A 22,726-nucleotide genomic window follows, 5' to 3' on the forward strand; every position below is an offset into this window, starting at 1 on the left:
GTCAGATCACATGTGCTGAGCTCGCGCATATGAGCTTAAAAAAGAAAGTGATTGTATGCAAAGTCTGCAAGCTGTTGAATCACTCTAAAGCCATTTCAGAACTGTGGCATTTCTAACTAGCATGTCTGAAATCAGTCTAAATATTGGAATGAGACAGCCACTGTTCATAGCATGCCCGCTTTCTCTCAATTTAACTTATCTCAACTGAATTTACTTATTAAAAAATCAGCCAAGTCCTAACCACTTTTCTGCTCTGTTAAAATAGAAAAAAATCTTTATACTCCATCTGATATCTCCCATGTTTCCTGATTTTCTTCCATTTTTTCCCCTTTCAATTGTAGTAAACATTATCCATACCATTTCTAAATGGGTGGCTGAATGTTTTATGGAAAAAAAAATCTCACTGTGACAAATTGTTTATTGCAAAACTGATTAGGTAAGACATTCTGAAAGTATCTTCAAATAATTTTTGATGGCTTTGGTGGATATTTGAATGAAACATTTAGAGATAGTTATTGATTGAAAAATATAAAAGATCAACAGATTTAAACTATTTGCAACATGATTCTTTCTAAGAATGAGCGAGTTAGTTTGCTTTGGTTGGGTTTCAGTGTTCCCATGAGCTCAACTTCAGGCATGCACCCAAATGCTCTCCCAAATAGGCGTGTTTGCCTGAATTAGGGCCCCAAATGGTGGTTTGTGGTTGTGCGGTGCGTTCCTGAGTCCTCACTGGAGTTCTAATTTATTCACTTTATTTTAGGGGCTCCTTTCCCTTTGCCCACATCTCAGAATACCTCAACTAGGTTGGCAGACCTCTGTCTGTGTGCTCAGAACTTCTCCAGCCCACAGAAAGGTGGTCCAGATCTAGTCAAGCTGTACCTACATTAATGTACCTACATTGACTGCTCTTGCTTCTCTCAGAGACACTCTCAGTGTAGGAGCAGCGGCCTATCTTCAAGGCTGCCAAGATGCCACTTTCAAACAATATCATTATTACTTTCTCCAGGTTTCTCAATTAAGCAAGGAACAGGAGAATAAACAGAAAGCACATGATATCAGTGAGTAGTGTGCCAGAACTCTATGGATGACGTCTTAACAATTAAATAATGCAGGAAAGAGATGCAGGATGTTCCAGACATAGCTGGAGGGAAGCCAATGTTGTATTTCCAAAGGAGAGTTAGAAACAACAGTCTTTGCAACTGAATTCCTAAATCTTCTTTCAAATGACCTTGAAAGGACCACGAGGAAAGGGTCGTGGGTCGTTAAGTCGTTCAGAATCTGCGCTTGAAAGTAGAGACCAAGGTCTTTTGAACGTGCTCTCGAGGTTCGCACATGCTCGTCAGCAACACGGGGTCCTTCTTGTGCTCCACGTCATAGAAAGGACAATTCTTCAGGTGTTCAGACATGCTCACAGCATCATTGAACTGCCATTTGTTAACTCTGGAGAACAGGCTGCTGAACTGCCAGATCTAACGTGTGAGGAAGGGAGGGAGGGAAGAGAAATTGGGGAGAGAAGACTGGAATGTTAACAAAATATAACAGGATTGTAAAAACCTTCATCAGCTTATAGTGAATGTATGCTACTTGTACTGCACAGATGAATGAAATTCTGATTATGCAGGGCTGGTATAACAAATAAAAATGTGGTCTGTATTGTTATGTACCTCATACTTGCTAGTTTTGCTGCTTTTGTCATCAACTGCTATTTTTAATGGAAAAGTACCCTTCTACAGTTTTTGGTGCTAATCCAGTGCTGCACCTTAGGAAATCCAGGACACTTGACCACTGCACATCTACAGAAAACTGCATCACACATGTGTGGTGTGCAAAAATGGAGATTAGATGCATCCAAGGTGGTTATAAAGTAGAGTGACTAGAGCGTGCTTGTATAATATTTATCTCAAAAAAAAAAACCTACATAAAGATCTCGTTATAGTTGAAAGCATGTATCAGTAACTGGAAGTAACGACCTTCTAACAAGCCTAGAAAATTCGAGGTTAAGGTTGTACCTAAAAGAAATCCAATCGTGTGAAAAATAGGAATGGTGCAGTTAAAATGTTCAGTTTTTGTTTGCAATGATAGCATGTGTTTGTGATAAGACCATGGTTAAGTCACTTCAATATTTGCTGTATCCTATTAAATCAATTTTAAAAATCATATTTGATTTCTTTTCCCTTAAAATGTACTTTCATGTAGAAGAAGGTCAGTAAGTGGGTGTGTTACACTTCAGAATTGCTTGCACCTGTCCTAGTCCTATGTAATCGTAGTTATTATACACAACAGCCAAGTTCAGTTTCATTACAAACAGCGTTTTCATGCAGAGTCTGTGCTTCGGAAACAGATTCATGCGTGGTCAAAACAGACAGCTAACATGAAAGGGCTGGATAATCTTTAAAGTGAAAGCTGCTGGTTTGAAATTATGCTATGATAACTGGAGGTAATTGCTATTTGATTGCTCAACTGGAATTTCTTCCTTCTACTGAAGGAAGCCACATCCTGGAGGAGATGATTTCAATGGTTAATTTCTGTTTTGGATTTGACTAATTCAACCTGCAGCCATTGAATCTTGTTACACTAGATTTAGAACTCACCACACTTTGTACTTTCTCTTAATAGTGAGTACTTTTTATGAAATGATAAGTTACCATTTGATCATATCAATAGATGGAGATCTTTGGCGGTCTCTTTGAAAGCCAGGCCATTAGATCATTTTTGTGAGTCTTCTTTGGATCTCTCTAAATTATTTGTCCCTAGATCTGTTTCTTGTGGGCTCGGTCATATGCAGGAGTCTCTAATGTGCCCTCTCCAGTTTTATGTAAGAGCAGCTGCAAGGCTATCAGCTAAAAAACCTGCAGTAACTATTGTATCAGCTAGGACTTAAACTGAGCTGTGTTTACATATTTCATTCAGTTTAACCAATTGGCCAATAGGGAAAATAATTTTCCATCACAAACAGCAGGGAGCCAGTTTCAAACCATCAGTTTAGCAGGATAGGGCTTCCTATCTTCATGCTTCTCCCTCAGGTGCTCTCATCCCAACAAACCAGACTTTGGCGACAACCTTGTGAACTACTAATCATGAAAACCCTAGGAGGCTGATGTGAATCCCGAGCTCCTTTCACAGTCACATCTCCTGGTTCTTTACACCTTTTAGTGTTCTGAAGCATGTTTTAGTTCAAAGATACCCTAGACCAGCTTGTGAAGAGGAAAAAAAAAAAAAAGGACAAATTCTTCAAGAACCTTTGTGAGACCTTTAAGTATCAGGAATTCTCAATTCATATGGCTATGCAAACAAGTTACCCAAAGCAAGCCTGGGTGGGCACTTGCAGCTGGTCAGTAGGTGCCCTACCTTTGGAATAGGTGTTTCCTACCTTTCCTAGATTGACTATACTTTATATCCCTTCACCCTCCCCAAACATACTATGCTGTGATTTACAACCTCGTGATCCTTCCCCATGCCTGTGTGCTTATATGCAGCATCACTTGCTATGCTTGTGTTTTTTCTGGAGAGAACCCATGGCTATTCATTTCCCAGTGTCAGTCACTTGCCTTTCTGCGAGCTTTCCATGAAGTACCTCCGTGGGAATACCTTTTTTTCTCCCAGAGCAGTAGGACCATTCCCCTCTCTTGAAGAAGCGTGGCACAGATGTCCCGCATCAGCACTGACACTTGCGATAGCTGAGATAAGCTGAAGCTGTCCAGGAACCCAGCAATGTACTTGAGCACTTCTACTGGCAGGCTACTTAGTGAGTCTTTATTTCTCCCTTGATTAGCCTCTGTGGAGTCGCACTTCCCTGATTCAGCAAGGAGGGTGTCAACCTCTGGTTTAATAGCAAATGTCTTGAGAGGCTGGCTGTATATAACCTTGGCCTTATGTCCAGAGGGGCGGAAGTGGTTTTGAACATAAGTGCATCCCAAGTAGGCCAGTGGACAGCGATGCTGGAACCATCCATCCAGACATGACTGGATATCAGCATGCACATTCTTGAAATGTGAAGGGAACTCATCCCTCCTGAAGAAGTGACTGCATGTGAATGTGAAAGCCGAACTGCTTTTGTTGTGTCTCCTTGTTACGCATTCTGTGTAGAGCTCCACGTGGAGTTCGGGTGGGCTTTTTTCATCCACAATATCTGCTAGAACAGCATTGGGGGAGAAGGACTCCACCTGAAAGTTGTATGTCTGTGTTGCAAAATCCACAAAAAGTCCATCAATACCCCTTGCTTCAGAGATCTCATGGCCTTTCAGTTCTTTTTCCAGTGCACATAACAGTGTGGTTTTAATCATATTTGCTTTAGGTAGTTCTTCTAGGCTTAATCCCAATTCTGAGGTGTCCACCAACTTGTCTGAGGTTGGCATCTTGTGTCCCAGGGCGTCTCCTAGTCGTGCTCTTTTGCCACAATAACTAACTGGCACTTTGAAGGTGTAGACAGTCTTTACCTCCTGAGCTTCCAGGTTCCCGTACACAAAGTCTTTTTCTTTGGGAGTGCAAGCAGCTAGCTGGCCAAAGCGAATGAGCATTCCCCCATGATGTACCAGATACATATTGTAATCAGCTACACCAACTTCTTTCTTCAACCTCTCCAGGACTCCTTCTTGCCAGGGAGCCAGTCCTGTCATTTCTGTTTTCGGTGATACCTGCTCAGTATCTTGGTCTTTTGCTTCTTCTGCATCAGGTACTTCCTTTGCCTTCTCTGTGGAGGTATTGGTGCAAGGGGCTGATGGTATTTTCTTGGAAGCCTCCCCTATCTTTTTTCCTGCACTGTCAGCTGAGCCTGTTACCTTGCAAGCCAAGAGCTCTTTGCTGAAAATGTTCTCCCAGGTTTTGTAACCCCCCAGATCCATTCCTTCTTTGTCCTTGGCCAGTTCTTCACGCTCACGTTGGCTGAGCTCAGATGACTGGACATCCCCGTCTTGGGAACCACAGGTTAATCCTCCCACAGCACCTTCCTCCCCTGTGGCTTCATCCATCAGCTCTTCCAATTCAACCTTTTCTCTCCATTCCGGAAACAATTCAGCCATTTTCAAAGTCCTGAAAAGTATCTTCTGGTCTCTGAGGGCCAAGGCCGTGTCAAGACAGTCTTCATTCAAGGTTTCCTTCATAATGTTCTCATGGAGGGTAGTGTCTGAATCCACATTTGGCCAGCGATTCCACTCCATTGAGCAACACACAACACTGGCTGGACAGACCTGAAGGTGCTTTGCCAGCTTAAAGCGGGCCATGGAGAAAGGACAGCCATAGGCCGAGTTGAGGCAGGAGACCTGCTCTAAGGGACAGAGCAATTGGTGTTCCTCCTCCTTGCACATGTGAAAGGTGGCCCCGCAGTGAAGGTGGCAGCTGATCACCATGCAGGAGATGGAGGGTTCAATCGGTGCACGGCAGTGCCGGTTGAAACATCTCTCACAGTGCTTGTGCTGCCCAGGGGGAGGCTTCTGAGCCCGATGCTGCAAGAAGAGAAGAATTATTGTCTGAAGGAGCAAGAATGGCCACAGATAGTCAGATTGCCTGGGCTTGATTTCCACATGGTAGGTGTTCCCATGCAGTTCTAGGGGGAATAAGACTGTGGGCAAACGACTTTCAGTTGCGTGTCAGCAGTAATCCCTGCATTACAATGTGGCCTGACAGCAGCTGGGATGTAGGTAGGGTCTTAGGGGGTCTTTAGGCATTATCCCAGCAGAGGTTTGAGAGAGTGAGCTGGTTTCTGTCCCTATATTTGCAGTGATTCAGTCTATTCCAAACTGCTAAAATCAAGACTGCAAAAGAGAGAGTGAGGGCACACCAAGGTTCCCCATTTCCTCAATACTATTTGAGTAGGAAATATGACATTTTTTTGCTCCTCCCTAGAAAAATTAGCTGGTAATTTTGCTAACAAGTGTTGTTGTCCCCCGCCCCCCTCCATACTGACATGACTGTTTCACAAATGAACCTCCCTTTCTTCTACAGCAGCAAGACTGAGAGTGAGGGATATTTTCAAGATCACATTTCCTAGTGTGCTAAACAGCCTGGGTTAATGCTGATTTGCACCATCTTTGCTGTACTTTCCTGTTTTAGCTCTGTCTTCCTAAATGATGCCTCATGCCATGGAAAAGAGACTGCTGGGGACTTTCCTTCTGGCTGGTTTCTCTGTTATATCCACTTGCAGGAGCCAAAGCCCTGAATGAGGTGATGCCTTAATCTGCATTTTGGAGAGGAGCTCCGGAGCACAGTGGAAGCTTATATCAAGGTTATAGTCACCCAGTTAAACCCATTTTCTTTTTTTTTTAACAAACCAATATTCCCATTTGGTGATCACCTCTCTTCCCCTTGCTCTCTCCAGTGAGTGTCAAGCAGATACGAAGGAGGGGAAGAGGGCGAATACGGTTTATACCATGCTCTGTTCAGCACCGCAGCGTGCAGTGAGAGCAGAAAATGAGTGACAAATATTGGACCTTAGCAGAGCTTTTCCCTTCCTGTGACAGTACAGGAGATATCAGCTCTGAGCATGCTTTTTACAGGACGCCTCTCTGAGAAAGAATCTTTTCTTTTACCTCTCTGGGATATTTTTTAACCCGGATCATTTCTCTGATCTATTTTAGAGCATGATCCCACAAACAGGTCATCACCGCTCCGGTTTTCAGTTCATCCTATGTACTTCTGAAAAGTCAGTGTGAAACACTACCAGAAACGGAATAGGTGACTGTGAGTTGGTCATGTTTTATATCCGGCTTTTGAAGATGTTATCTTCAAGTGACACCACAGGGGGCCAGAAGATAGGGAAACAGGTCCCAGGCAACAAGAACGGAAATAAACAAACCAGCCTAGTCTCTGTTTCCTAAATTCAGCTGCCATCAGGCAGTTCCATTAATTTAACATTTTGCAACTGACAGACTGGATTAACAGAAGAAGTTGAGGATGCCAAGACAAATGCTTCAGAAATTTCAACCAGCTTTATCATGTAAACAGGCTACATACTTCCTTAAGGAAGACTGCATTTCGGTTCTCACAATTCCATATTTCTGTGGCTTCAAAATATGTACAAATTTTTCCAATTGGCCTGTCATATAAAAAGGACATACAATATTCCTGAGGTCCCACAACAAAACAGCAGAAGTGCAGCAGTATGATGTATGAAGTTCCTTTTATAAAATGTTACCACTAGCGGCTTACTAGCTTCGTGTGAGAATGAACCACTTATCTGCTTTGGCTTTATTATTGTGTTTTTACTTCTTTTCCAGGAGTTCAATTAAATGGCTTAAATAGGCTAATTATAAAACCTGTTTTCAAAAGTTCTCAACGCCCCTTGCTCATAATATCTCTAACCTTGCAATATTTTCAGGCAGTAGCTGTTACTCTTTCCTAAAAATGGGAAAACTGAGGCATGGAGATTGATGGCAAGTAAATGGAGATGGTGATTAACATGAGGCATCTGTTCCTTTGCTGTAAGAATGTAAGAACACAATAAATTACGTTCTGGGTCAAACCTGTGGTCCACACAGCCAAGCAGCCTGTCTCCAGCAGTGACCCGAAGAGATGCTGTTTAAGGGGAATATGTGGGACATTTTGTGGTCCTTTCCCCTTGTACACTCCCAGCATGCACAAGGGTTGGATTAGAGAATTAGAGGGTGCCCAGTCCTTCTGCAACTTCCTTGGAGCACCAGCTGACACCACTAACTTGACCCCCCAGAATAGCTGCTGCATGTGGAAGAGTCCATACCTCCGATTCTCTGCTCTTTGCTGTAAAGGCCAGGCTGCTTTCCAGCCTGGTTCAGTCTGGCCCAAATCTTTGTGGGAGGGAGAACGTTAATGATAAGGATGAACTGTAGTTCTGCTTCCAAACAGGACCCATGACATTTTTTTCTGTGATTTCTTGTCATAAACAAGACTGGGGGAACTTTTACTCAGTCAAAACGGGAAGAGGATTTTTGACAAGTCTGCTACTGCACTTTCTGTGCGGTAGGACCTACCATAGCTCCATCAGACTCTTGTTTGGCTCTAGGAAAACATATACATTATTAGTAAAATAATTTAGACTTTGTTTTTTCCAAGGTTAAAGAAAGTACAGTGGCAGCATTTACCTAGATGTGAGTGCTTTTGAAATCCCAGGCTTAAGTGACTTAGCCCTGAGGAGAGCTGTGCTGCAGGGGAAGCAGCCTCAGGCTCGAGGAGAAGAAATGCTATGTGATGGCCCTTCCCCTCTTTCTTGAAGGCACTGTTTCAACTGCTCATTTTTCACACTTGCACACACAGGCCATGGAAGTCAGGAACAATGCAGGAGAAGGAAAGTTATCTGGGAAAAGCACTGCAGATTGGTTCCTGCAGTCATTAAAGACTGCACATTTATGTTTGAATTTGATGTGCATTGATTGCTCAGCACGTCTTCATTTCATCCATTGCATCTGCCAACGCTGACCAATACCTGGTCACACCTCTTACTGAATCAACCACATCCCCCCGCCCTGTCTGGCATAGTAGAGGAACAAGTCCTTCGTGATGTCCTTTGACCCAGTCATGTTTGACTTACACTCTGAAGTGTAGGCTCGGGTACCTTGGCCTTTCTTTGCACACGTGGGAAGAGCTCAAGAGAGCAATGCAGAAAAGTAATATTTCATAACTATCTATTAGAGTGTTCCCTGCCTTGTTCTGGGTTCTGCACTGCGTTCTGCACAGAGATGACACCACGATGCTGGCCGGGATGGCCCCAGCCAGATCCAGCTCCTAAACATATACGCTTTAGGATGGTATCTGTCCCTCTTTAGACTGTTTACTTACATCTACTTCTGCGCAGCTCAGAGAAGCAAGAGACACAGATGGATGTATTTCTCGTTGGCAGCATCCCTGCTACTCTCATTCTTGTAGCATTCTGCTGCAAATATAATTCCTAAAAATAGTCCCAGCTATGACTTGCATAAGGTCAGAGGAAGGCTGGGTACATTATGCTGCGATAAAAACATGAATGTATGAACAATACTTTCCATTGCAAAGCTAACTCTCAGAGAGAAATAATTGATAAATAAAAAGGTATCTGAGGCAAGGGCCTTATGGTTCTCCACAACCACAGAGAGGGCTGCTTGCAAAGTGTCTGAGCCTGCTTTCAAATATACACTGTTGGATGCTGAAACTAACCACATCAGAATTACTTGTGTAAAAAGATTTTTTTTTTTTTAATAAGAAGTGACCATACCAGAGCATTCAGATCCAGAATCAAGCTTCATGATTATCCACATCTGCAATTTTTAGTTTAGTTTGCCTCATCTCTAAGTTGTATATCCTGGTCTATGAGACAAATGGTTTCTATAGCTCTCTCCTTACTATTAAATCTCTTAAGCTAGAGGACAAAAAGAAGGGGGAGAGAATTTTTCTGACATATGTCATTCTCTGCCAGGTGTTTTGAACGCTTCTCATATTCTGACATGCTGGTAATCAGGAGCTCTATATTTTAACTGACGAATTAGTTAGCTCCGCATTTTAGTTGATGGTATTATTATCAATGCACAAGTTACACTCAACTTTCAAAACACTAACAGTTTACAAATTCTTGCCTCAGTAAGTTTGCTACATAAAATTCAGAGGCAGATGAGACACACACACGTCAGGTAAGGAAACATTTCTACATACTCATTGTTTCCCTGCAACTTGCAATATCTCCTCAGAGCTGGGTTAAAAAAAAAAATCAAAATAGAAATGCTTATTTGAATCATGCTCAAGTGACTGTGGAATGAAAGGATGTAAATTACAGTCCACGTTCTGTCCACTTCGGTGAATCTTTATTTTTAGACTGCCATGACAGCAAATCAAGTAAGGTTTAAAAATATACAGCTGCTATTCTAACTGCAGATATGTCTGTGTCTGGAGCAGATCTGTTCAGTGATAATAACTTATGGTTTATAAATTAAATATGTTTTGTTTTCAGTAAATATATATTTAATTCAGTTGTAGTCAATACAACTGTTTTCCTGTTTGTTATTTGCTATATGTAGAGGACTGAAAATACGACATACTAAGATAATATATCACATCTGAGTTCTTCGTACAGAATCAAGGGATGACTCCCATTTTAAGGACCCATCAAAAAGGACCACCAGAAACCTCAGATAATTAGTTTACAGAGTGCCTCTGAGATGTGATTGCAAATGAACATAGAACAACCTTTCGAAGACTTACAATGAGATAAGCAGCTCGTAAAAATCTCAGGAAAGTTTGTGTCCAAATATTGCAGCTAAGAATTTTGAAGTCACACATGATGTGACAACAGAAAAATATTTTAAAGGAATGTGAATATTTTGAAGTGCATAGAAGAGACAGCAGGAATTTGCTACTTCTTTTAATCGTTATTACCCATTATGTGGCCTTTATCTTATTTTCAGCATAACACTGAAAACTGGAAGTGAATACATAGCTACTAATTTCGTTACAGGCTTTTTGAATATATTCACTATCTTAGTAACGGAGTGGTTCACAAGCTGTAATGAATTTATCCTTGCACTACTAGAGGTGTACTTGAGGTAAAAAGATATTACTCCTATCTGACAGATGGAACAATAAAGCATAGAATGGCGAAAATAAATATAATTAAATGTAATACTTTAGATAAAAAATATACGTCAAGCACAAAGATACTTAGGTTCTGATATTTCCCTTGCAGTTGCATGCCTTCAGCACACAACCACTGGCAGAGACGGGGTAGGATCGCATTCTCTCAGGAAGTATCAAAATCTGCTTAACCTAGAGACCTTCTCTTTTTGTACAGTGCATCATACTGCATTCGGACATGCTTCTGGAGAGCCAAAGTTTTCTAAAGTCCTGTTACTTGACAAAACGAATTGAAAATAAAAAGCAAATCCAAGAATACCATCATGTGGCATCATGGTGACCTCCAACTGAGCTGAGGCCCTGCAGCAGGGACAGCTACAGCTTGACTTCACTTTAGGAGTAGCAGGTCACTGTCCTCTGCATTGCACCTGCTCTGGCATTGCCGCTCAGACTGATCTCGTGGACGTGTTGCCAGCCTAGCTTGACATGAGTCATGCAGAGAGAATGGTGCAACTCAGGGCAGATGGAAAGGGAGTGTAAAAGGTATAGGTGAAATGTTCATCAGGAACCCTAGCGAACTGCTACCGGGTGCGTGCAAGCCATGGCTTCTCAGAGATGCAGAATTTGCACAAGTCGGTACGGATTTTATAGGGGCACTTTGATTGCAGGGCAACCCTTCTGGTGAACCTCAAATCCCTGGAGTAAGATAGGGAGAGTATAAAGGTTTTCAGTGAGACAAACTGTCCTGTCAGACAAGCCCAAAGATAAATGGAGATTGGGCTGGGGCAGTTACGGAGCCATTCCCTGTATTTTCTAGCTGGGTATCAGCTGACTGAAGCTGGGGTGTTTTGTGGCAGTAACCACTGGTTCAGAGGTACTGAAAGGGCTGGAATTGCTTAACATTGAAAAAATATGTTCTAAAATGGCAGAGATGGTGCGGGTCCACCGAACAGGGCATCAGTCACGCAGTCCCTGCTCCCTGCTTTTCTTGCAGAGCACGTGTGCTGCTCAGATTCCCACAACAGTACATCAGACCTTCTTCAGCTCCCTAAATCTGGCACACAGGACTATGGAGCTGAAGAGAGGCTGGGGCACCCACAGCCTCCCGCCCCCGTAAACCCGTGCTGCACACATGCAGCACGGAGGCATGGCAGCTGCTTTATGCAATTTCTACCTAGGGAGATGCACTAGTGCTCTAATGGGAGGAGGAGGGCACGGTTGAGAATAAGGAGGCATGGCTAACATGGGGCACTGCTGGGAGAAACCTCATACAGCCTGTTGCAGGGCTCAATGATATTTCCTGTTCCTCCGTAGCTGAAACGACACCTTAGACAAATGCAAAAAAAAATTTTTTTTTTCTTCCCTTGTGCTGAAGTGATCCCCTGGGCTTGCAGCATGGTGCTGGGCAGCACAATACAGCTCCACAGCACAGCAGAAGGATCTTGTGCTGGGCATGCCAGGGCGTCATGTGGAAACCAGGCAGCAAAGGGAGGAAAGGAGGCTGTGACATGCAGCTGCTCTGCAGCTCTCAGTGCATGTGAAGGGTCCCTGTGCTGTCCTTGGTAGAGACATACGCTACCAAGCAAACTCTTACTCTGCACCAAGAACTGGCAAATGGGCTTAGTTCTGGTTTGGGTTCAATAAGCACTTTAAAATAAGAGGTTTGAGTTCAGCTGCAGTTTGAGAAAAAAAATTAAACTTTTTTTTTTTCTTTAGGCTCAGGTTCTATTTTACCTCCTGGTAACAGTATCATTAACATACTTTGAAAGCTTCTTGAGATAATCAAGTGAGTGGTTTTCAGTAAAGCAAAACAAAAAAACAAAAAATCAGCCCAAGGCAGATGCCTAGCACAGAGAATTTCAGAGCTAACAGTTAACCCATAACTTACAAAAACAAAAGAGAAAAGACTCCGGAATAAAAACTGCTAAGCAGCCATAACTCTAAATGGCACAGTAGTACCCGTAACACTTCTAATTCTTACTCCATCATCTTTTTATTTAGTCTGGACAAAAAACTTACAGTTTGCCTCTGAATATACAAAACTCACTGGACTTTAAGTCTTAGCATTTTTGCCAAAAGAGTGCTCCTGCTTCTCTTCTGACCCTTAGTGTACCTCCTTGTGTACCCTTCTTTTACTTTTCTCCAGTTTCTTGAAAATTACAGCAACTGAATTTTTGATTTATTGTCCGTCCTAATACTGAAATTCCCATTTTATAGTCAGCACTCTAGTTTTTAAAAAAACCCAAATACAATACAGTGTTGCAAACCATGGCTAACCCACCGAATAAACACTGGTGATTTCTTTTTTAGAGTAACATGTCACAGAAATTAGCAGCTGCCTCTGTTTTAGGGTGCCATTTAAGACATCTTGTGTCTGATCATTCTAAGCCTTCCTAGTCACTAAGATCATTTTGAAGATGTCTTGATTTTTATAGCTTTTGCATAAGCATTGATCAGTAAAGACTCCAACTCCGCTTACAAAACCTTACCTTAATCATAGAGTCCCTGTGTTTGCACCAAACACTTGTTTGCTTGGTTTTGCTCAGCTGGGTTGAAGTGAGATGGATAAGGGATAACTGGAAGCAGAGAAAGAGGACAGAATGGGAGGGCACCGAGCAAGCCCAAGTAGAAACATCAAGTAGTTTTGGATGTTAAAAATAAAACCAGCGCATGTGACCATGTAGGTCAGCTTACAGAGCTGCCTCTTCCAGTGTATTTATTAACACTGTCACTCCTGGAGCGATACTTAGCAGAGAAAATGCAAGAGAAAGAAGTAATGGTGTCCTCCGTCCTGAGTACTTAGAGGAGCAACGTTTTCCAGAGCTCTGCAAGTTTCCCATCACTCTCCGAGGAAGATTCAGTTCGCAGCCCTTTACAGCTTCACCTGCCTTTGTGCCCTTATTGGTTTGTGATTTCTGCTATTCCAGTTGTCACGTCCAATTGCCACGTCCCCTACTCCTACTGTAATGAACTGCAGCAACGGACGCAAAGAGCGATGAGGTGTATCTGATCCATAGCAGACAGGGGCCAGGGAGAGGTGTGGCCTGGGGAGAAAGAGAGCAGGAATGACCCCGAATCGGCCTGGCTGTGTCCGAGCCCTCACCGAGGGGTCTCTGTAACTCAGGCCACTGCACCGCACAGCAAAAGGCTCCAGCCAGCAACTGGGAGAAAGCCTCAGCGGTGCAGTTTGCAGTGCCTCCCTCCCCAGCCAAACCTGATAGTAACACCCAAGGTAAGGAGATTTATTTAAAGGTCAACATGGGTCTATCAAAGAATTTCAGATACATATATGGTGAATGCACAAATACGGGTGATCTGCAATGTCAGTGACGTTCAGGTAGCGTCTGAGATGGACTCTGGTGTCGCACACTGTGTGTGTCCTTCACCTTGGCAGCCGGTCCTCCATGAGGGTGTACGGGAAAGGCCACTACTTCTGACCGGCTCGGGGCACCGCTCGCTCCCCTTCCAGCATTGTTGCTTGTTTGAGACCTCCCTGGGCAGAGCAGCAGAACGAGTGCCCTGTGTTTTCTTCCTTCTGGGGCGCAGACACGCAGCTGCCTCTCCCTGGTGGGTGGTTGTCTAAACTGCATTGGGTGGCAAAGACACCTCTGGTGACCCCGCTGTGGTATGTGACTTGTTTTCTTCCCCTCGGAAACACAGAGCACCTTTTCACTGCTGTGGCGGCAGCTCGGAGAGCCTAACTCACGCCATGCTTTTTGTTTTGCCTCAGCTTTCCCTTTCCCTATCTGCGAGTCCCCAGTGACTCTGATGGTTTCAAACAGTGCAAGCAATGGTGCTTTCATCCTTATGTTGGACAAAATGTCAGCAGGTGACAACAAAGAGTTGCTGGTGCCAGCTGTAATTTAGTAGTGCTAAATATGGTAAACAGTCTGGTTCCATGGCCTTTTTTAGAAAGGCCTGTATTGTCATGATACCATTTTCTATCATCCCATTGCACTGGGGAAAACGGGGGCCAGCAGTAATATGTCTAAACCTGTATTTCACCCAATCACAACATTATCACTGCTTTGTTTACCCCTTCCACCTCCACCCCCCAACCCGCAGTTCAGGGTCATTCTTCAGCCTGGACTCACTGGAACGTCTTTAATGTTGTCATTATCTTTTTGGAGTGTGTTTAAATACATATCATTTGCATGCTTTACTTTTATATGAAGCACAGCGCATCTCAAAATCCTGTTCTATTGGTTTTAGAAGTAAACTCCCTCCGGCTGAATTAGCTGGAATTACTATAAATATTTAGTGCTTCAGAACTGGCTGTTGTCAGAAATGAAGCTACCTTCTATCTTAATTTTGCTGGCACCTGAGGTCAGCCCGCTTTTAGATCTCTATGTTCCCAGACAGTCTGAGCTCTTTTACTGCTTCCTTCTGTGTGTTGCTCGGTGATCACTCTGAGGTGGAGAGCTGGCCCCGTGCCTGCCTCGCTCTGTTTGGGCTCTCCGTGCTCAGCTTCGCCTAACACAAGCCCCGGAGTTTCGCAATACTCTGTAGGTGAGGGCCATACTGCCAAGAGGCATCATTTATGGTGGCATTTTAGGGCATGGTATCACAAGACATGCAGAATTAAGGTAGTTCACCACACCTGAAAATGCGGGCATGAGATGGAGAACGAGCAGAACAGCGAAGGCGACAGGGAGCAGGAATTCATCCCTGCCCCTGCAATACACCCTTGCGTTAGCTCGGCTGCATCTGAAACCACGCTCTCAGCAAAAGCAGGAGGCCTTGCAGATCTCGGCCGCCACTGTTCCTGTGCTGTAACTGTGCTGGCTTGATTTGAGCTGTCTGACGAACGCCAGTCAGTACTGCCTGCTGCAATATGGGCATGTTTACTGGTAGGGTGCAAGAAATGGGAAATCTTTGAAAGAAACATGTGACTTGTTAATTTTCTGACGTGTGTGCTTTGGGAGAAAGCTGTTGCTGTTTTAGTCTGTTGAAGTCTGTTTTATTCTCTTAACTCACATCAATTCTGTGGGTAGAATTACTATGAGATGTAGAAGTCCTATATTTTATATACGTGTGTGTGTGTGGGGGGGGTCTGTGTATGCGTGTGTGCGTGTATATGTGTATACTCTCTCTCTATATAATAGGACATATACTATGTTTGACTAGCAGTTACTGTGGCCTTTTGTGCTGGCTCTGAGACCATTAACCACTGCTCTATTTATTACTGCCACTCTGTTGCGTCCAGCCCTACTCTCATACGTTTTGGCCATGAGGCGGTACAATGACTTCGCTTTTCTCGTGTGAAAGCGAACGAGTTTATGCCAGGCTGTAAAGAGCCCTGCGAAACTTTTCCCTTTTACTCCTGCCTACGGCCACCTTTTATGAAGTCCCCCCTCACACCGCCACCGCCGCGGAGAAGGTTACACCCTGCGGTCCAATGCCGCCCATTCGTGTCACGCTGCCCTGACAGTTAACCGGGCGGGCTGCGCCCGCCGGGCGAGCCTCCCCAAACCCAGCGGCGGCGCCTTCCCCCTACCCCGCGCCTTCCCCCATCGCCGCACTACAACTCCCGGCATGCCCCGCTCGCGCGTTCTGGGCCTCCCGACGGGAGCGGCGTGCCCCGTCTGCGGCTGCGCCTGAGGCGGGAGCGCGCGCTGCATGCCGGGAGCTGTAGTCTTCAGGTGGGCGCGGCCCGCCGGCGCTTGGCCTGCGGGGGGCGCCACTGCCGCGCGAGGGGCCGCCTCCCGCTTCCCAGGGGCGCCGGAAGGGCTCTCCGTCCCAGGGGGCTCCGCGGCAACGCCGGAAGCGACGCACCTCGCTGAGCGCATGCGCACCGGCCTCCAGAGCCAGCTCGGGTAGGCAGGTAGGGAGGGAGCGGCGCTCGCGCGCCTTGGGCCCGAGAGGAGACAGCGTGGGGCCGCGCCGGGCTGGGCCGCGCCGCCGGCAGGAGGTACGAGGGGAAGGGCCGCCGTCCGCTGCGCCGGGGCGGGAGGGATGGCCCCGGCTCCGGCTCCGGGGGGATAACGGCTAGCGGCAGCCGGGCGGTGAGCGGGGCCCGGCCAGGCGCGCGGGAGGAAGGATGGGGCCCGCGCGGGCGGGGGCGGGGCGGGGGCGCCCGGCGCGCGCCTGCAGTAGGAGGCGGCGGCGGCGGCGCGGCGGGAAGGGGCCGGCCCGCGCCCGGCCGCCTGCCCCGTGCCGCCCGGCGGCTAGGCCCCGGGCTGGACCGCGGCCGGCGGGGGCTGCTCCTGCTCCGGGAGGCGTGGCTGGGCTCGGGGGTGGGGGCTTGCCCCGGCGGCGCGCGGGGCGGCGCGGGAGCCTCGCTCCGCGGCTTTCGCGGTACTCGAGAGGGCTGTGGAAAGTCGCACAACTCCGTGCAGCGAGGGTGATCTTCCCCAGCGCTGATAAATGTTGCAGAGACTAGGGTGTTTGCCTTTCGTGGGCCGGGGGCCGCAAGGAGAGGCAGTGTTGGGGGAAGAAAGGAAACTTTCTCGTGTGTCTCCTAAGTTTGTCCGTTTTATTTTCCCTAGCGATCTGAGTCGGTCTAATAAGCGCTGTTGCTTCTTGCAAACATAATCTCGTATCCTTAAGTTTTTCCAGACCTATTGCAATATCATCTTTCTTTGTCTCTCTATCTGTGGTGAAAGGTTTGGGCTTTAACTATGACTGTGATGGCTGTTACCCATTATGCTGTCTCTGGAGATCTAGAGATGGCCATGTCTCTGGAGATCTTATAACCAGCAAAAATCCACTCCGTTCATAATCTTCTAAAATTGTATTGCTCATGCAAGAATACAGGCAATGCTGTTTTTAAACTTTGCCTCTTGAGGGCGTTTAATGAAAGCTGAAACTCCAAAGCTGAAAAGGTATGTCATGAGCTGTGAAAATATCGGGCTGCTGTTTCTGCTGAATTTCCAAATGATGGTAATTGATTGTATTTTGTAGTCTCTTTACCTCTTTTTATTCAAACTGTTGTTTCTCTGGAGTTTTTTGTTCCCTGGCATGTCTTGCGTTCTGACTAATTAATGTCAATGAAAGACTTAAGAAGCCAGTGTATGTGTATGGGCTATCCAGAGGTGGGATTGCAACTGTATCCCTATAAGCGAGCAGTTCTAAAGCAATTTGTATATGCCCGAACATTATGGCAACTAATAGTTTGAACTGACCTAATCTTAGGTGTGTCAATCCATATGTTTATTAGGAATTTATTATGTTATCCTCCCTGCTACATTACCCACATGCATTGTCATGTGAACTAGAGAGTTCAAAGCAAGTTTGTATCTATTTGAACTACAGTTGCGCCTGTTAATGGCGCTTTAGACATAGCCGTAGGCACTGGGTAAATGAAGAGTAGCTTGAGGCACAGTAACATGAGATGACATGTAAGGTAGAGGTCCTTCTCAGAATGGGATCCCTTCTCATAACTTTTCAAACAGATGCAGGGATGCTTCACTTCCAAGAGAAAAATAGTGGTTACTGGGGCTTGGGGAGTATGTTTTTTTTTCCTCTTTGAGGTTTTTGTATTATTAAACAACATCTTTATTGCGTCCCATCTCTAATTCCAACACTGTTCAAGGATGACATGCTGATGGCAAAAAGGAAACATCCATCAGCTTTTTCTGATGATACATCCATACAGTGTTGGATGTAGCCAGGCCTGACTTGCTGGTGTGGTCCTGTATATTGAGTTCAGTGCTAGTTACTGAAGAAGTTCCAGTTCGTTCTGGTTTGAAAGGTGGAAGAAAGCAATGGTCCGTTTCAGCAGCACTGACCAAAAACACTATTTAAAAAAAAATACTACAGATGTCAGTTATTGTAACAGTTTATGAAAGGTTCTTTGTAGGAACTTTTAAGCATAAATGTGTATTCAATCAGATTGTTTAATAGTTGAATTACAGCTTCAGTGTTTCAGCGTACTGCTTTTTTTTTTTCTTTTGTTTTTTTTCCTTCCTAGTTGAACCAGCTAAAGTGATCAGAATCATGTGTTTTATTTTAGACTGTCCTTCTGTATCTGGCAGACTTTTCTGTTTTAATATCTTTTGTTTTGTTTGTCTCTTTCTTCATGAGACCCTGGCATTTTTCTGTACTGTTTTACAAGTCTTGGAGGGGAAAAGGGGAACTTAATTCACGCACTTTCTTACACTGTTCTTAAGGGTGTCTCTACAAGCAACACTGCTGGGTTGGAAAATATAGCTTTGTGGCAAGGTGTGTGATGTTAATGGAGCCAAAATGTGCCCTTCAAAAAAAGGGAGATAGAGTCTGTGTGAAAAAGCATAAAATACAGCAGTTAAAGTAAAACATAGGTGATGTGAACTAGGGGGTGAGGAGCTCTAATTTAAATTAGAAACAAGAGGAAATAAGAATGGCAGCAAATAGGTAAATTTAAGGAATTTGTTTAAATAGTTCAGAAGGCAAAAGAGAATAGGGGTATTGCAGAGTCCAATAGGCTATGAGCGAATGAAGATAACAGTTAAGAAAAATAAAAGACATTAAAGGAATTACTTGACTGATGGGATGTTGTGAGAGGTTGAAATGTCTAAACAGGGGGTTTTGGAATGAGGTAAAGAGCAATGAGTTAGAAGGATCAGATCGTTTTTGTTTTCAGACAACAAGTATGGAAGCTGAACTGGTAATGAAAGTATCCGCCTCATGCTAAGGGATTAAAGAATTACAAAAGTCCTTGTTTAAAAAATAATAATGAAAAAAATCCTGATGTAAATTTCAGAGACAAGTGGCAGTGATATCATGGCAAGTCATCAATTTTTCTACTTGAAAGAAAAAAAGTGCCATCAGTCTATTACAGCTTTTTAAGTGTCAGCAAAGTAGCGGATCGTACTGCTATGTTGTATTTGCAAGAATGAATGTGGGGTTTTCAGGTTACGAAACGCTAGCAGTAGGATCCTAGGGCATAGAAACACCAGTATTTTAACTTATCTTCAAGGGGGTGGAGGAACTCTGGAAAACAGCAAATGTACATTTAAACAGAACACTGAGTGAAAACCTCTGCTAAATAAACAGTTGCACTAAAAATCTTCAGAACAGGAGAACTGGAAATCATACTGCATATTATACTACCTCATTAATGTTCTGAAGTGTATTAAACATTGTATAGGTATAATAATTCATTGTGAGAAAAATGCAACAGAAGTGGAGGTAGTCCAAGGCAGGTGATGAACACTAAGTTTCCTTTTACCAGAATTGATTAAAAAGCATGCTAGTAGTAGGAAGTTTTATGAAAAAGTGCTAGGAAGTAGTACTGGACTGGACATAACATGTTCGCTTCTTTTTGTTCATTCAGGTAATAGAAGAAATTTTAAATTGGGAGAAAGTGAATGCTTTTTAAAAAAGTAACCAGTGCTCAGTGTCATGAGGTGGCAAAAGCTCAAAGCATTAGAACAGAAAAATAGGATTGCATTTCTGGGTGTATTTGTAGAGAAATATATACTGAGTTTTAAGAGTCTGCTATAAGTGTTAAGGTTTAACTGCTGAAAGTTTCCTTATGATCATGTCGTTCTGCAATAATTATTTTCTCTTTTCCTATTTTTATTTGGTAGTTCAGACCAGTTGTCAGGTTAAGCAGCTGTATTCATATGTTGCCTGAGAATCTTACCAGAGTTTGACACGCAAGAAATACCTTTTTTTCGTTCTCTTTTTACAATATGGGCATAAAGTTGAGATTATAACTGAGTGATTACTGATTTTTAGAATTAAACATCCTTTAATTAAACATCCTGATCGCCAAACAAGGCATTGTAAGCCTAGAAAATCCAGTGCTAAGGTTACTCTTGAAAGGAAATGTGCCTGTTGATAAACGAAGACTTTGTTTTGGCAGACAAACCAGCTAAGCTATCTGACAATAACTGTGATGATGATTAAATTGTTGTAATTTTTATTGGCTTGAGGCAGGATGAAACTGCCTCTTAAAAGATGCAAGACTTTAACTTCCACGTGATCACCTGTTTAGCTGCCCAGCTATGCTTGGTTTACCTTTCCTTTCTATTGTGAAAACGGCACAAAGGCAAAGCAATGTCTTTGTGAATGTGATGTTTGTTGGATTGAGGGCTATTGGAGTAGGAGTGATGTTAGGCTTAAGTAAGGTAAGGGAAGTAAAGTGAGTGTCATAGAGCTTTAAAATTTTCCTTTTTTTTTTTTTTTTGGTTTAATGCTTGGTGCAGCTGATACATCAACATTATGCAACTCTTTCAGTTGTTGATGTCCAAAGGTAGTATGCATTCAGTAGAATACTGTTGTTATGCTTTTATTATTGTTTCCCAATTACCTGGAAGAGTTTTTGGCAGGTTCTGTATCTTTCTTAATGCTAAGTCGCTGCAAACAGTAAGTTTATGGAATGGAAATTTGTCATCAGGGAAGGTGAGAGAGAACGTTTCATTTCAGTATTCACTGGCATTTACACACCCGAATAAAAGTTGCTTGAAACTATAGAGTGAACTTCATTAATAAATTAGTTTATTTTTAACCTAATTTATGCTAAAAGGTGTGAGGTTTCTTATTTTCATTATATGAAATACCTGAAGCTTCCCTATTGTTCTCTTGCAAAGAAAGTTTAGGATATGTTAGGATGTTGGAAATGTTAGAATGGCTCTTGTGACAGGTGATGACTATCCAGTGATGCAGATGACCATTTTTCAAATGGGCCCCTTCTTAAATATGACCTTAAAGAAAATATGTTATGGGTCAACTAGTTCTGTTAGTCTGCAGAGGATGTACTGCAGTCTTAATCAAAATAAATCCCTGTTGTAAAAGAAAAATAAATTACATTTTAGTTTGGCACACAGGAATGATCACTTCAGATGGGCTCAGTTAGAAGTTGGCTTTGAGACTCGGTGTTTCTTTTTGCCGTCTTGCTCAAATTAAAAAACTTCCTGGAGCTTTGAGAGCTGTATCTGCTCCCTCATTGAGTCAAAAAGGACCATTAAAAATTGGAACTCAAAACTTCTCAGAGATAACTTGGTAATAGTAAATATAGAGTGAGATACTAGGTATACTATGCTTAGTCTTTTATTGATTTTTTTGTTTGTTTCTTTGATAGAATTGTTTTACGATAAACCCTTGTAAATTCATTAATACTTAATTGCCTAAGAAGTGGGTGTGTGTGGGGAGCCTCAAGAAAAGTGTAATCCTTAAACTTTACTTAGGTGACTAGTTAAATGGTGGCTGTTAGGGCACTTAAATAGTAGTACAGGCTGGCATGCCAAATCAGTTTTGAGGCAATACCAAGTGTCTGGTAACTCCATTTCTGTTATTCCTTTTTTGCTGCATGCATGAATATGCTTTCTTGGTTTTGTTTGTTTTGGGGTTTTTTTTTTATGCCTTTCTTAGTGTCTAAAAGGCAGTTCAGGGACCTGACAAGCTGGTTTTGGCCTGACTTTAGGCATATCTCATAAGAAACTATTCTTTGTGAGCACAGAAAATCTTTCTGAATGTTACCTGGGAGTGTACTGAACTGATTCCTCGGGATTAGCTGGATAAGTTTTGCAAAAATACCTTTAATATGTGTTCTTTTTTAATACCAATTTTTCTGTAATGGAACACTCTTCTCTCTTCCCCCTCCCCCCCCTTTCTGTGGAAGAACGGAAGATCGCATTGTTGAAAGGAGACATCCCTACAGAACTGAACTGGCTAGAACTGACAGCAAATTTCCTTAGCATTGTTCAGATAATGCACACAGTTTTCATTTCTCCTTTTTTTGTTTGTGACTGAGCATGTCTGTTATATTAGAAAAGCAGTCAACACTGAGTTTTCCAATTCATGAGTCAACAGTCAACACTGAGTTTTCTGTAATTTCATGTCCCATATTGTGCAAAAATTATATGTCTTCTCTGGTCTTGTTTTAGTTGTCTCCAGTTTTAAATTGTCCTCAGTTTGGGCAAGCTACAGTCCAACTTCCCAAATGCCCAAACAAGTAGAGTACCCTGAATTTGTAAGAGTAAGTGGATTAATACTTGGCTTGCTATTTCAAAGGTTCATGAATCTGCCAGAACAGAAACAATTGTGAATTAATGTCTACTACTGGGCGTGTGGAAAACAAGTCCAGAATCCTAACATGTGCTTCTAGACTAAAGTAGACTTGAAAGATTGGCGAATGAGCAGCAATTCCATGAAGAAATCTCCATTTTTTTTGAAGAAAAATTCTCAAGAGGCTCAACTTTATTTCAAGACTATATATTCTATCCATGTTTAGCTAATAAGGTTATGTTAAATTTGAAACTCGTTAATCTTCTGGCTTCTTGGATAACAGAAG

General features: G+C 43.3%; 2 protein-coding genes across 3 annotated transcripts in view; one reads left to right on the forward strand and one right to left on the reverse strand.

Moving 5' to 3' along the window:
* Nucleotides 1–1,143: 1,143 nt before the first annotated feature.
* Nucleotides 1,144–13,109, reverse strand: FBXO40 (F-box protein 40). The gene is made up of 3 exons (XM_068931016.1): nucleotides 12,996–13,109; nucleotides 3,549–5,441; nucleotides 1,144–1,469 (listed from the first exon to the last, which is right to left on the reverse strand). Exons 1-3 carry the CDS (start codon nucleotides 13,002–13,004, stop codon nucleotides 1,272–1,274), a joined length of 2,100 nt encoding a protein of 699 aa, XP_068787117.1. The 5' UTR covers nucleotides 13,005–13,109; the 3' UTR covers nucleotides 1,144–1,271.
* A 3,148-nt stretch (nucleotides 13,110–16,257) lies between these two features.
* The window catches only part of KPNA1 (karyopherin subunit alpha 1), a 54,103-nt gene continuing 47,634 nt past the window's right edge, over nucleotides 16,258–22,726 (forward strand). Inside the window, exon 1 of one of the 2 annotated variants that reach the window (XM_068931067.1) lies at nucleotides 16,258–16,417. The gene's annotated coding sequence lies outside the window, so the exon portion shown is untranslated. The remainder of the gene's footprint in view (nucleotides 16,418–22,726) is intronic. The other variant, XM_068931068.1, reaches the window with a different exon arrangement.

The sequence above is a fragment of the Struthio camelus genome, chromosome 1 (assembly GCF_040807025.1).
Source record: "Struthio camelus isolate bStrCam1 chromosome 1, bStrCam1.hap1, whole genome shotgun sequence".
Classification (NCBI taxonomy): domain Eukaryota; kingdom Metazoa; phylum Chordata; class Aves; order Struthioniformes; family Struthionidae; genus Struthio; species Struthio camelus.